Source organism: Garra rufa, chromosome 23 (genome assembly GCF_049309525.1).
Source record: "Garra rufa chromosome 23, GarRuf1.0, whole genome shotgun sequence".
NCBI classification, from domain to species: Eukaryota; Metazoa; Chordata; class Actinopteri; order Cypriniformes; family Cyprinidae; genus Garra; species Garra rufa.
Window position 1 is genome coordinate 5,410,362 of NC_133383.1, and position 14,374 is coordinate 5,424,735.

The following is a 14,374-nucleotide window of genomic DNA, read 5'->3' on the forward strand; positions in this document are numbered from 1 at the left end:
GTATTACTAATTATAATAACTTAAAGTCTAACGTAGTACTTCTTGTAAATGTCCAGGATTTGTTTTTATTAAAAAAAATGTTTTTATTTTATGTGTTCTTCTTATTATTATTACTATTATTAAACAGTTTTGAGTTTTTTTCTCTTGGGTTTTTTCAAGCATCAAAAAAAGTAATTGACTGGAAAATAGGAATTGGAATTTTAACATGGCAATATATTTCTAATTAGTTTTTACTTTGAGTTTTAGTAATTTTGGTACTTTTTTTTACTATTTTATTTTTTATTTCAGCTAATTTTCTAATTAATTGTTTTATTTAATTTTATTTTTGTTTTGTAAAACAACTTTAGTAGTTTCCACTGATATACACTACTTTGTCCCTGATGGTCTCTTGGTTCATTTCACAGACTAATAAAGCAAATAAGGCACATGAGATTTGAGCGCTTTTAGTGATTTTACTGTAATTAAGGAGTGTGGTATAGATTGATGTGAGGGAGAAAAGTGGTCAATTCAATGTCGTTTACCATCTCAAGTGCCTTAATGTTTTTATAAGACAGTATCAGCAACATGCATTTAACCACAAACTCACCTGGTCTTTGTCTGGTCAGGTTCATCCTCGGCGGACCGGTCCAGTTCTGTGTAACGGCGGAAGCTCCATGGCCGCGGTGGTCGGGAATCCTCGGCTGCCCCCGTCGGTGATGGACCGCTGGCTTTGGGGTCCGATGCCCACCGCTGAGGAGGAGGCCCACATGGTGGCCGATCTACTGGGCTGCCAGCCGCTGGCCGGTCCCGCTGCCACCAAAGAGCGGGTCATGAGCGCCCTGACGCAGGCCGAGTGTGCCCACTTCGCCACACACATCTCCTGGAAGCTGGCGGCTCTGGTCCTCACGCCCAGCCAGGACTCCGGCTCTGGACCGGTGGCGGCGGCTCCCAGCGGAGGGGCAGGAGGTGGAGAGAGCGGAGTGAAGTCCAACTACACCATCCCGGAGAGTCTGCGCGTGCCGGACGACGCCAGCGATGCCGAAAGCATCTGTGACAGCCCCCCGCTGCAGGAGTTCCTGCTCACCGCAGCCGACATCCTCGATCTCAGGCTGCCCACGAAACTAGTCGTGCTGGGGTCAGTAGACCAGTGATTTTTATGTATCATTGAAAAACTATTCTAGTGTTCTTTATTAATGTTTTGAATTAGTTTTTTTGTGTGTGTGTTTTAAATTGTAATTTTAGTTCATTATTTTAGTCATTTTGTTGTTATGTCTATATAATTTCATTATTTTTATTTCCGTTTTAGTTATTTTTATTACATAATGTGAAGCAATTTTTGTTTTATTATTATTGTTTTATTATTATTCTTATTTAGATATATTCTTATTTTTTTCAAACATTACAAGTTTTTTGTTTATTAATGTTCAGCTTTTTAGATTTTCTAATTAAATTTCATTTTATTCTATTTTTAGAAAAACAGACTTTATTTTGTGATTTATAATTGTTTTCTTTTTTTAGTCATTTTGTTGTTGCTTTTTTATGTCTATATAATTTCATTGTTTTTATTTCAGTTTTAGTTATTTCAATATACATATTTCATTTATTGATTTTATATTTTAATGTTTATATATTTTTAATTTAATTGTGTATGTGTGTATATATATATATATATATATATATATATATATTTTTTTTTTTTTTTAGAAAAACATACATTTTATTTTGTGATTAACATTTTCATATTATATTACATTTTTTATTAGTACTAAAAATAAAGTCTTGGACATTTTGTAGTTTATTTAGACTTTTTTTATTTTCATAAGTGTATATATATATATATATACACACACACACACACACACACACACACACACACACACACACACACACACACACACATACACATATATATAATCACAAACTTTATTTTGTAATTTTCTTTTAATATATTTGACTTATATATAAATTATTAGTAGTAGTAGTAGTAGTAGTACTAATATTACTAATAAAAAATAGTTGTTAAATTTTTTTTTTTTTCTATTCATGCATTACATAATGTAAAGCAATTTTTTATTATTATGAAACAATTTTGAGTCTTTTTGTTTTTTCAAACATTACAAGTTTTTTTGTTTATTTATGTTCAGCTTTTTAAATTTTCTAATTTTATTTTATCTTATTTATTTTATTTTATTTTTAGAAAAACAAACTTTATTTTGTGATTTATAATTGTTTTCTTTATTAATAACTCAATAATAATATTTTTAATAACTCACATCCTGGACATTTTCTAGTTGATTTAGACTTTTTTCATTTTTATTTCATTCATAAATGTATATAAAATCACAAACTTTATTTTGTAATTTTCTTTTAATATATTTTACTTTTTATAAATTATTATTATTATTATTATAAGTAGTAGTACTAATACTAATACTATTACTAAAAAAATAATTTATAAAAATAATCAATTTAGTTTTTTTGTTTGTTGTTTGTTGTTTATTTTATTTTATTTTATTTGTACTATGTGCCTATTATTATTAAACTGTTTTGAGTCTTTTGTTGTTTTATTTTATCTGATCTTTTTGTTTATGTCGACCAAGATTTAAATGGATTTTTAAAAAATCCATTAATTACATTTTATTTAATTACATTTTATTCTAAGGATTTTTTTAATATATTCATATTTTAGTTAATTGATATAGCAACATTTTTAATATGTAATAAATATAATTCACTTTCTTTGAATAGTCATTATATATGACTGTATATAAATTAAAATTAAAATTTTTGTTTTGTTATATTCAATTTTATATGCTTTTATTAATTCTATTTTTTAACTATAATGTGGATATAGTACTTTATATAACTATATAAAAATATGTGTGTTATATAATTGTATATACAGCATGTAAATTATTACTGTGTATGCGTGTACTGTTACCTTGATATCTAATCACTCATACTGTTATATACACTTCTTTTTTTGTTCCTACTGCCCACCCTCATCTACTCATGAGCGTTTTCATACATAACTTCTGTTTAACAGGCCGTACTACGGCTGCAGCCACATCCACAGTAGTTTTACAGTCTATTAAAGATAATAGCATCTGTATTCCAGTGAATTACTGCTCCATGATGCTGATAGAGAGTGTTTTCATAACCCTGCAGCTCGTACCAGGAGTCAGACAGTAAAGTTACAGCGGATGGAGTGGTGGGTTTGACGAGGGCTTTCCTGGCGGCTGGAGCTCAGTGTGTGCTGGTGTCTCTGTGGCCGGTTCCCGTCGCGGCCTCCAAGATGTTCGTCCACGCCTTCTACAGCGCTCTGCTCAACGGCACCAAAGCCAGCGCGGCCCTCGCAGACGCCATGAAGACCGTCCAGAGCAGCAAACAGTTCTCACACCCCTCCAACTGGGCAGGTATGATAGCAAAACTATATATAAGCAAACCATACAAGTACAGTCATGTAATATAGTATACTACTGCATACTGTCACATGTCACAATAGTAGTAGGCAGTATTGAGGATATAGTGGGTAGTTTGAAGGCTTGTTTGCTGTTCTCCTCATGATTTGAATATGTCTCCACAGGCTTCATGCTGATTGGCAGTGACGTGAAACTGAACAGCCCGTCGTCTCTGATTGGTCAGGCTCTGGCTGAGATCCTGCAGTTTCCAGACAAAGCCAGGGATGCCCTCAGGGTTCTGCTACACCTGGTGAGAAACACACAGCAGCTTTACCAGGACCACTGGCCTAATTTACATTCGCTGAGAATATATGTTATGCTTGTGCATATAGTAGTGTACTACAGTATGTAAAATATGTATTATGTGTTCATATTAATCTGTTATAGAACATTTTATATGCTTTACATAGTTCTGTTGTATTTTGTATACATTGTGCATATAGTGTTTATGTGCAGTACTATAGTATATATACAGTGCCCTCCACTAATATTGGCACCCTTGGTAAATATGAGCAAAAGTGGATGTGAAAATAAGTCTGCATAATTTATCCTTTTGATCTTTCATTCAAAAAACTCACAAAATTCTAACCTGTCATTGAAGTAAAACAATAGAACCTAGGGGTGAAATCTCATTATGAAATAAATGTTTTCTCTAGTTCACGTTGGCCACGATTATTGGCACCCAATTATTGCAACATCCTTTTCCCAAGATAACAGTTCTGAGTTTTCTCCAACAATGTCTAATGAGTTTGGAGAACACCTGACAAGAGATACCATTCCTTCATACAGAATCTCTCTAGATTCTCCAGAATCTCTCTCTTCCCAGCTTCATGTTGGTGCTTCTTCTCTTCAGTACTTTTTTATCCCTGTCTGCACCAGAACCATCTGGAGGGTTAGCTGCCAAAAAGCTCATTTTTAGTTTCATCTGACCATAGACACCAGTCCGGTTTGAAGTTCCAATCATGTCTGACAAGTGAATATGCTGGAGTTTGTTTTTGGATGAGCCAGGAGGATTTTTTCTTGAAACCCTCTGGAACAACATGTGGTGATGTAGGGGCTGTTTGATCATTTTATTTTAGGCTTTCTGACCCCAAGACTCAACAATTCTCTGCAATTCTCCAACTGTGATTCTTGGAGAGTCTTTGGCCACTCAAACTCTCCTCCTTATCATGCATTAGGATGATATCAACACACATCCTCTTCTAGGCAGATTTGTAACATCTTTAGTTGATTGGAATAATTATTGCCCTGATGGTGGGACTTTCAATGCTTTAGCTCTTTTCTTACAGCCACTTTCTATTTTGTGAAGCTCAACAAACTTGTTCTGCACATCAGAACTACATTCTTTGGTTTTACTTCTTGCGATGGATGATTAAGAGAATTTGGCTTTTGTGTTCTTCATATTTATAATCCTGTGGAACAGAAAGTCATGACTGGACAATTTTATACTCCTAGCCACCCTGGTGTGCTAAAAAAAAATGTAATATTAATGGGAATATACTTTAGAGATATTTTACTTAGACAAATTTTTAGGGGTGCCAAAAATTATGGCCAACATGAACTAGAGAAAAACATTTATTTTATAATGAGATTTCCCCCCCATTTTCCATCATATATTTCCATCAATGAAAGGTTAGAATTTTGTGAATTTTTTGAATGAAAGTTCTAAAGGATAAACGATGCAGATTTATTTTCACAGTCACCTTTGCTCGTATTTACTAAGGGTGCCACTATTAGTGGAGGGCACTGTATCACATACAGTAGTAGACTATACTACTACTTTAGATATAGCAGTTTTTTTTGTATTTGTTATGTAGTTCTTTATCTTTTTGCTTAAAAGTATTAAATGTAATCATATAATTGTGTGTATATATATTAGTTATATACAACAATGTGGCTAAAGTAAAATATAATTATGAGAGTATATGTTATAGTATAAAATATTACAGTATAAAATTTAGTATAAAATATTTTACAATATAAAATGTGGATTTAATATTTATGCAATTTTTATATGACATATATATATATATATATATATATGTATTGCATTACATGCATACATACTAATAATAAATACTTTTTTTTATTTTAAAAATATTTTTTATGTTAACCTTAATCTTTTTAAAATTATTATATATTATTTTGTATATAAAAATGCTATATATATACACAATGAAGTGTAATTTTCAATAAAAAAAAATTATATATAATAATAAAAAATATTTAATATATAAAATAAATGACATATATAAAAAATTATATAAAAATAATATATAATAATAAAAAAATAAATATATAAAATATATATAAAATAAATAATATATAAAATATATATAAAAAACTGGATATTTTCTTCTTTTTATTAACCAACATTAACAAATAAGATTAACAAATAGTGTAATAAATGTACTGGTCATAGTTCTTTCATGTTAGCTAATACATTCACTTATGTTAACAAATGACACCTTATTGTAAAGTGTTACCACTTTACCTACTTATCATTTGTTTTTCATTTAGTGTTTTTTTTATAGGTTTCATTTTTATTTTCAATTGAAAATGTTGAAATAGTAGTGACAGACAATAAGTTGGAGTATCTGACTTTTTGTCTGGATAGAAAATGTTGAAATAGTAGTGACAGACAATAAGTTGGAGTATCTGACTTTTTGTTTGGTATTGTACAGCAAATCATCTGTGTTTCTGTGGCTCCCCCAGGTGGAGAAATCTCTCCAGCGCATTCAGAACGGCCAGAGGAACTCCATGTACACGTCTCAGCAGAGTGTGGAGAATAAGGTGGGCGGCGTGCCGGGCTGGCAGGCTCTGCTGACCGCGGTAGGATTCAGGCTGGACTCGGCTGGAACGGGCCTTCCCGCAGCGGTCTTCTTCCCAACCACTGACCCTGGAGACCGACTGCAGCAATGCAGCACCACCCTACAGTCACTGCTGGGTACGACACACTCTCACCAAAACCAGTACTAAACCCGTGCAAATTAGAAGAGATGTGTTGATAATATAGCATAATGACAGATTTACAAGGGTTAAAGAGTTATTTGTCCTTCATGTTTGCAGGTTTGCCTCCTCCTGCTCTGCAGGCGTTGTGTAAACTGATCACAGCGTCAGAAACCGGAGAACAGCTGATCAACCGGGTAAGATGTCACAGCATGTATCTACCTTTTCATTAAAGGAGAAGTTCACTTCCAGAACAAAAGTTTACATATAATGCACTCACTCCCTCGTCATCCAAGATGTTTATGTCTTTCTTTCTTCAGTTGTAAAGAAATTGTTTTTTTTAGGAAAACATTTCAGGAATTTTCTCCATATGGTGGACTTCTATGGTGCCTGTGAATCTGAGCTTCCAAAATGCAGTTTAAATGCAGCTTCAAAGGGCCCTAAATGATCCCAGCAGAGGAAGAAGTGTCTTATCTAGTGAAACGATCTGTTATTTTCTTAAGAAATTGACAATTTATATACTTTTTAACCTCAAATGCTGGTCTTGTCTAGCTCTGCGTCAACTCGGTGTATTCCGGTTCAAGACAGTTAGGGTATGTCGAAAAGCTCCCATCTCAATTTCTCCTCCAACTTCAGAAACATCCTACATCGCTGCAGAAGTACCGACCCAGTGTTTACAAAGTGAACGTGCAAAGATCTAACGCCCTTCACAAAAACTGCGATGTAGGATGATTTTAAAGTTGGAGGAGAAAATGAGATGGGAATGTTTCAACAAACCCCATACTTCATAAACTGAAATACATTGAGCTGACGCAGAGCTAGATAAGACGAACATTAGAGCTTAAAAAATATATACACTATTACTCAAAAGTTTGGGATTGGTATGTTTTTTAAAGAAGTTTCTTATGCTCATTAAGGCTGTGTTCATTTGATCGAAAATACTGAAAAAAAAATTTATATTGTGAAATATTATAACAATGTAAAACTGTGTTTTTCTATATTAATATACATTAAAATTTTATTTATATCTGTAATTAAAGTTGAATTAAAGTCTTCAGTGTCACATGATCCTTCAAAAAAATCATACTAAAACGCTGATTTATCGTCAGTGCCAGAAACAGTTGTGCTGCTTAATATATTTTTTGGAACTTGTGATACATTTTTTCAGGATTCTTTGATCAATAAAACAGCATTTGTTTAATTTTCTAACACTATACAGTACTGTTCAAAGTTTGGGATCAGTCAATTTTTTATATAAATATATATATATATATGGATGTATTATATGTGTATTTTATTAGTTTATTTATGGATGTATAATATATGTATTTTTGTTTTGTTTTTATTCTGCTAACTACAATGCTTTGGCAATATGTACCTAAGTATGTCATGCCAATAAAGCAATATGAATTTAATTGAATTGAAAAAATACATTTTTTTTTTTTTTTAAGAAATGAATACTTTATTCACCAAGGATGTGTCAAATTATTACAAAGTGATAGCATAGATTTACATTGTTAGAAAAGTATTATATTTTGAATAAATGCTGTTAACTTTTTAACTTATTGATCAAAAAATCCTGAAGAAAAGAATCACAGGTTTCAAAAAAATATATGGCAGTACAACTGTTTCCAACATTGATAATTCTAATAAATCAGCATATTAGAATGATTTCTGAAGGATCATGTGACACTTAGGAATGAAGTAACAGCTGATGAAAATTCAGCTTTGCATCACAGGAATAAATTATACTTTAAAGTATATTAAAATAAAATAAACTTTTTTTCTATTGTAATAACATTCTGCAATATTACTGTTTTTTCTTGGCTGGAGCCCTTTGAAGCTGCATTTAAACTGCATTTTGGAAGTTCAAACTCGCGGACACCATAGAAGTCCACTATAAGGAGAGAGTTTTTTCCTCAAAAAGCATAACTTCTTTACGACTGAAGAAAGAAAGTCATGAACATCTTGGACAAGGGAGTTGTCCTGGAAGTGAACTTATTCTTTTAAGCAAACTATTCTGTGCTCATGCATCTGATCTGTGCGTAACTACACTGCTGTTAAGAGTGCCTGCTATATTATTGAGATGCTCATGTTTGCTTTTTAACAATCCTCTTTCCTTCTCTTTTCCTAAACTTACCACTAAAGGCTGTTAAAAATGTAGTTGGAATGGTAAGTGCTTAAATATCTGCTTTCAACTAACTCTGACTAACGCTAATACACTACCGTAAATTAACTTGCCTGTGATTTTTTAGCTGTAATGTTTTATTATAAATAAAACAAGATGCTTATATATTGGACAGACTTTTATCATTGAGATCATTGTTGTTTTTCCGCAGCTCCATCAGGTTTTGGTGCAGCTTCAGTCTGGAGAGAAGGAGCATGATTTCTCTCTCGCGCCCATCCAAGTGTCCATCAGTGTGCAGCTCTGGAGACTTCCTGGCTGCCATGAGTTCCTGGCTGCTCTGGGTAAGAGTAGCTTCAGCATATAAGTACTGACTGAGATGCTTTACTTCATGCTGAAGGTTTTCTCTTTCTCCAGGGTTTGACCTGTGTGAGGTCGGTCAGGAGGAGGTGGTGTTGAAGACGGGCAAACAGGCCAACCGTCGCACCATGCACTTTGCCCTGCAGTCGCTACTGGCCCTGTTTGGTGAGCATTGCATCAGCCTCACACTGTTAATCACATTAACAAAACTGATTCATTAATTGTAAATGAATAAGAATTTGATCACCGATACTAAAGACAAGGAAAAAGCTGTATCAATAAGATTAGCTCATATATCAGTTTACTCAAAAGAAGCTGTTAGTATTTTAATTTATAGACAAGGCAAGTTTATTTTTATAGCACAGCTTACACACTGCTAATTTAAAGTTCTTTACATAAAAAGAATTAAAAAATAACCATAACTATGGAACAAGAACTATGGACGTTTCCACCACTGAATAAAAAAAGGTAATTGCGACTTTTTATCTCACAATTCTGACTTTTTTTCTCAGAATTATGAGATATAAACTCACAATTACGAGTTATGACGTCAGAATTGTGAGATATAAACTTACAATTCTGAGAAATGAAGTCAGAATTGCTTAATGTAAACTTGCAATTGCATGTTATAAAGTCCGAATTGCAAGATAAAAATTCACAATTCTGACTTTTCTCAAAAGTGCATGATATAAACTCACAATTGCGAGTTAGAAAGTCAGAATTGCAAGACATAAACTTGCAATTTTGACAAATAAAGACTTTTTTTTCGGAATTGCACATTTTTTATCTCTCAATTTTTTCCCTGAATTGCGAGTTTGTAACTAAATTCTGACTTTATAACACACAATTGCGACTTAAGTCAGAATTGTGAGATATAAACTAAAAGTTAGAATTGTGACTTAATACCTTAATATCTTTATATCATAATTCTGACTTTATAACACGCAATTGCGAGTTTATATCTCACAGTTCCGAGACAAAAGTCAGAATTGTGAGTTTGTATCATGCAATTCTGAGAAAAAAGTCGGATTTGTGAGACAAAAGTTGCAATTACCTTTTTTTTATTTTTTATTTAGCTTCAATACGTAACAGTGCATAAGGAATAAAATGTGTTATTTTAAAATTTCTAAAGTTATTCAAAAGAAAAAAGATGCAATTTCAGTCAGAATAAAATAGACTACAATTAATGGATGTGAAATCATAAATTTAAAGGACTAAACATTAGCAACTACTAAATTTTGCTTTTTAAAAAATTGATGTAATTTATTACATGCAATAAATAATCATTATTAGTATTTTACTGGCTTAAAAAACATTTCAAAAGACAATAACTATGACTAAAACAAAAAATTTTTTTTTTACAACTTTTAAAGTTATGTTAATAATATGTATAATATGTAATAATAGTCATTCATTATGGCATACGAATTAAGTATAAAAAATTATTATTATTATTGCAATTTTTCCCTCCAATGAAATTCCAATATCCTTTTAAAAGAAAGTTACATTTTGACTAATTTAAACTTCTGACTAAAAAATTATCAAAATAAAATTTGATTAAAAAATTATATATATCATATATTTATGTTGTGTAATCATTACAATACTGGTAAAAATGGAAAAGATAATATTATTATTACTATTTTATAGTAATAATAATATTTATAATAATGTCTTTAATTACATGCCATGAGTAATCACTATTACTATTTTTACTGGCAATAAAATTTCTATATCTATACACCCTTAAAATATATAACGTGTTTTATATACATAAAATAACATCTGACTTGGTAATAATTGCCCTCTTGGTAATTCCCCTCAGACTCTACTGAGCTGCCGAAGCGTCTGAGTCTGGACAGTTCATCGTCTCTGGAGTCTCTGGCCTCGGCACAGTCTGTGTCCCACCAGCTGCCTATGGGCTACCCCAACCCTCCCTTCTCCCCTCCGTGCCCCGACAGCCTGGCCTCGGACGCCATCTCCGTCTACAGCCTGAGCTCCATCGCCTCCTCCATGAGCTTCCTGTCCCGTCCCGAAGGCGCGTCCGACTTCATCAGCCAGCGTTCGCGCCAGCAGGAACTAGAACGGCATCGGGGCGGAGCCGGGCTGTTCGCATCCCACCGGCACACGGCGGTGCCCCGCAGTCGCTCGTCCCCACATGGAGCCGTAGGAGGGCATGATGATGAAGAGTATGAAGGATACAGTATAATCAGCAGTGAGCCGTTGGGTAGCCAATGCGACACGCTCCCTCGTCCCGCAAACCACAGGAACCATCGGGGCGCTGCGCGCGGCGGGACCGGCAGGGGTTACGCAGTGTCCGTGTCCTCCAGGGGAAGTGTCAGCACCCCAACGTCTCCTATCAAAGCTACTCTAGTTCCCAGTCCCAACTCGCCCTTCCAGAAAGTCGGGAAGGTGAGCAGCTCCGACACGGGCGAGTCTGATCAGTCCAGCACGGAAACGGACAGCACTGTGAAGTCCCAAGAGGAGCGGACACCCGGAACCCCTCTGGACCCGCAGGAGCTGGCGCAGAAGATTCTGGAAGAGACGCAAAGCCACATGCGGGCCGTCGAGACTTTGCAGAGAAGCACTGGGAGCGTCCCGCTGGGTGACGGGACGGCCAGCGGAGGACCTCCAACCCCAACCGGTGGGTCTGCTTTCCGTTCCTCGGAGACGAGCGCATTCAGTCGCCCTAGTAGCCGGGCGAGCATCAAGGCTCAGTCGTCTCCACTCACGACGCGTCCCAAGCCGCCCTCCCGTACGTCGTCCCTACAGAAGGTCAGCTCGGGATACAACAGCCCCGCTACGTCCGAGACATCCCTCAAGGAAGGCAGCCAACCATCGCCAACTTCCGAAAGTCACGCCCAGTTTAAACTCAAATATCCCAGCTCGCCCTACAGCGGCCACATCTCACGTTCGCCCAGCAACATCTCACCCAGTTCAGGGCACCAGTCGCCATCTGGGAGCGCGCCCTCGCCGGCCTTGTCCTACTCCTCAACGGGCTCGACGCGCTCCAGTCCGGCGGATGCCCCGGATATCGACCGACTCAAATTGGCTGCAATTGATGAAAAAGTCCAAGCGATCCACAATCTCAAGACCTTCTGGGCGAGCGCGACCCAACAGCAGCACTCGGGACCGATGCGGGCGCTCCGTGGCGGGAAGCTAAGCACCGCCAAACGAGATGTCCTGGGCCTTCTGAACCTCTCGCCCAGGCATGGCGTGACGGGACAGGATACGCCCGGCCAGGATGTGGCGCTCGAGCACAGAAACCCACCTAATGGCCACCGCAAGATCGATCCCAGGAGAGTCGCGCCTTCTCCGACGGCTTCCACCGGAAGCAGTCCGGGTTCGCATTCCATCCGACTGCCTTCGGGGAACGGATACAAGTTCCTGTCGCCAGGACGGTTCTTCCCTTCATCTAAATGTTGAGATTCTGTCCCTCAGTGACTGGCTTCTCTTGATAAAGGAGTATTTTGAGTATTTATGACTCTTGAAAACAGTGAAAAGGACAGTCTGGGTGAGGAAGTGCACATTCCCTGAAGCCTCAAACTGCCTACTGTTTAATTTTCCGTGCAGAGAGCATATAATCCTTATGCTTCCACCTACACTGTAAAGGACCGTTTATATATGCAGACTGATCGTAGACTTGCGCAAGGCATGTCAGACAAACAAACAAACAAAAAAAAAACTACGAAAAAAAAAACGAGATTATACCAAAATGGTATTTCAACAAAAAAGACAAAAAGGCTCGCTGTTTGTGTTAGTGAAGATGATGCGGCTTTGACTGGTTTATTTCTTTTGTTTTTTTTGTTTTTCTTTTTGTTTTTTTTAAATATAATTATTGTTATTGTTATTATTATTATTATTATTATTATTATGGATGGTAATTGTTATTACAGTTATTTGTTTTGTAAATTAAATCAACGTTTTGCAATCAGTATTATACGTTTTTATATTGTTAAAGAAGCAAACCATGCACAAAAAAAGTTGAAAAAACATTTTCATATTTTTATTGAGATGGTGACGATGCACCTGACCTGACTTCTATGTGAATTGAGTGTCAGTATTACAGCATGGGTTCTCTTGCTCTCCAGTGATTCAGTGTCTTTTTAACAGAGATTTTGCATATGTGGACTCTCATCCAGACATATCTCAGTCATTTCTCAGTAAAATGGTCTCAATAAAAAGTTTAATTTACTCTCTTGCGGTGGTCTGTTATTCATTTTTATATTACTGTACAACAGAATAGAACTATTAGAATAGCTTCACAAATTAAAATAGTAAATCCCACAATCGATTCATAACAAAGTATTTTGTTACAAATGGATCAAAATTATCGGCAAAAAATATTAGGATATTAAAGTTTATTGTCCATTTAGATATTTTGTAAATTTCCTACTGTAAATATATCAAAACGTAATTTTTGATTAGTAATGTGCATTGCTAAGAACTTTATTCAGACAACTTTAAAGGCGAGTTTCTCAATATTTAGATTTTTTTTGCATTTTTTTTTTTAGATTTTCAAATTTTCAAATAGTTATACAATATCTCGGCCAAATATTGTCGTATCCTAACACCATACACCAATGGAAAGCTATTTATTCAGCTTTCAGATGATGTACAAAACCTCAATTTAAAAGAAATGACCTTTATGACTGGTTTTGTGATGCAGGGTCACAAATCAGTGCATTTTCCACAGTAATTAGGCATAATGATTGTACTTTACAAATAGGGTTTTGTTCATTTTTTCTTATTTCTAGACAATTGTATCCTTATAGTGATTCAAAATTCACTATTTTCACAAATATTTGTTCCCAAATATATTCCTTCAGCACATGTGGACTATGTTCTTTGGTCAGATAAAGGGACACGGCCATTTGTAGAAATCTAAACATGAGTATGTGTCTTAGAAGGCAATGAAGTTGGGATTAGACACTAATTGAATAGTATTTCTCACATAAATGGAAGTGACATGATAGTCAATATGCAGAAATAATATTTGTAAATTTTTTGAGTATTATTCCACAGAGAATTACTTTAAGGTTATCAGAAGATATCATAAAATTGAGATTTATACATCATCTGAATGAATGCTGAATGAATAAGCTTCCCATTGATTTATGTTTTTTTTTAGGATAGGACAATATTTGGCCGAGATGCAACTTTTTGCAAATCTGGAATCTGAGGGTGCAAAAAAATCTAAATACTAAGAAAATCGCTTTTAAATTTGTCCAAACGAAGTTCTTAGCAATGCATATTACTAATCAAAAATTACGTTTTGAAATATTTACGGTAGGAAATTTACAAAATATTCTCATGGAACATGATCTTTACTTAATATCCTAATGATTTTTGGCAGAAATGAAAAATCTATCATTTTGAGCCATACAATGTATTTTGGGCTATTGCCACAAACATACCCTCACTACTTAGAGCTGGTTTTGTGGTCAAGGGTCACAAATGATTAGAAAAAAAGAAGCATACAAAGTCTACACAAACAAAA

At 35.0% G+C, this 14,374-nt stretch overlaps 1 protein-coding gene across 2 annotated transcripts in view; it reads left to right on the forward strand.

Annotated features, from left to right (window-relative positions):
- The window catches only part of ttc28 (tetratricopeptide repeat domain 28), a 253,373-nt gene extending 240,305 nt beyond the window's left edge, over positions 1-13,068 (forward strand). Inside the window, exons 15-23 of one of the 2 annotated variants that reach the window (XM_073829886.1) lie at positions 606-1,114; positions 3,148-3,395; positions 3,566-3,690; positions 6,156-6,387; positions 6,510-6,586; positions 8,538-8,561; positions 8,729-8,858; positions 8,932-9,039; positions 10,700-13,068. In XM_073829886.1, coding sequence (XP_073685987.1) covers positions 606-1,114; positions 3,148-3,395; positions 3,566-3,690; positions 6,156-6,387; positions 6,510-6,586; positions 8,538-8,561; positions 8,729-8,858; positions 8,932-9,039; positions 10,700-12,300 — 3,054 coding nt within the window. In that variant the 3' untranslated portion in view covers positions 12,301-13,068. The remainder of the gene's footprint in view (positions 1-605; positions 1,115-3,147; positions 3,396-3,565; positions 3,691-6,155; positions 6,388-6,509; positions 6,587-8,537; positions 8,562-8,728; positions 8,859-8,931; positions 9,040-10,699) is intronic. The other variant, XM_073829887.1, reaches the window with a different exon arrangement.
- Positions 13,069-14,374: the final 1,306 nt, after the last annotated feature.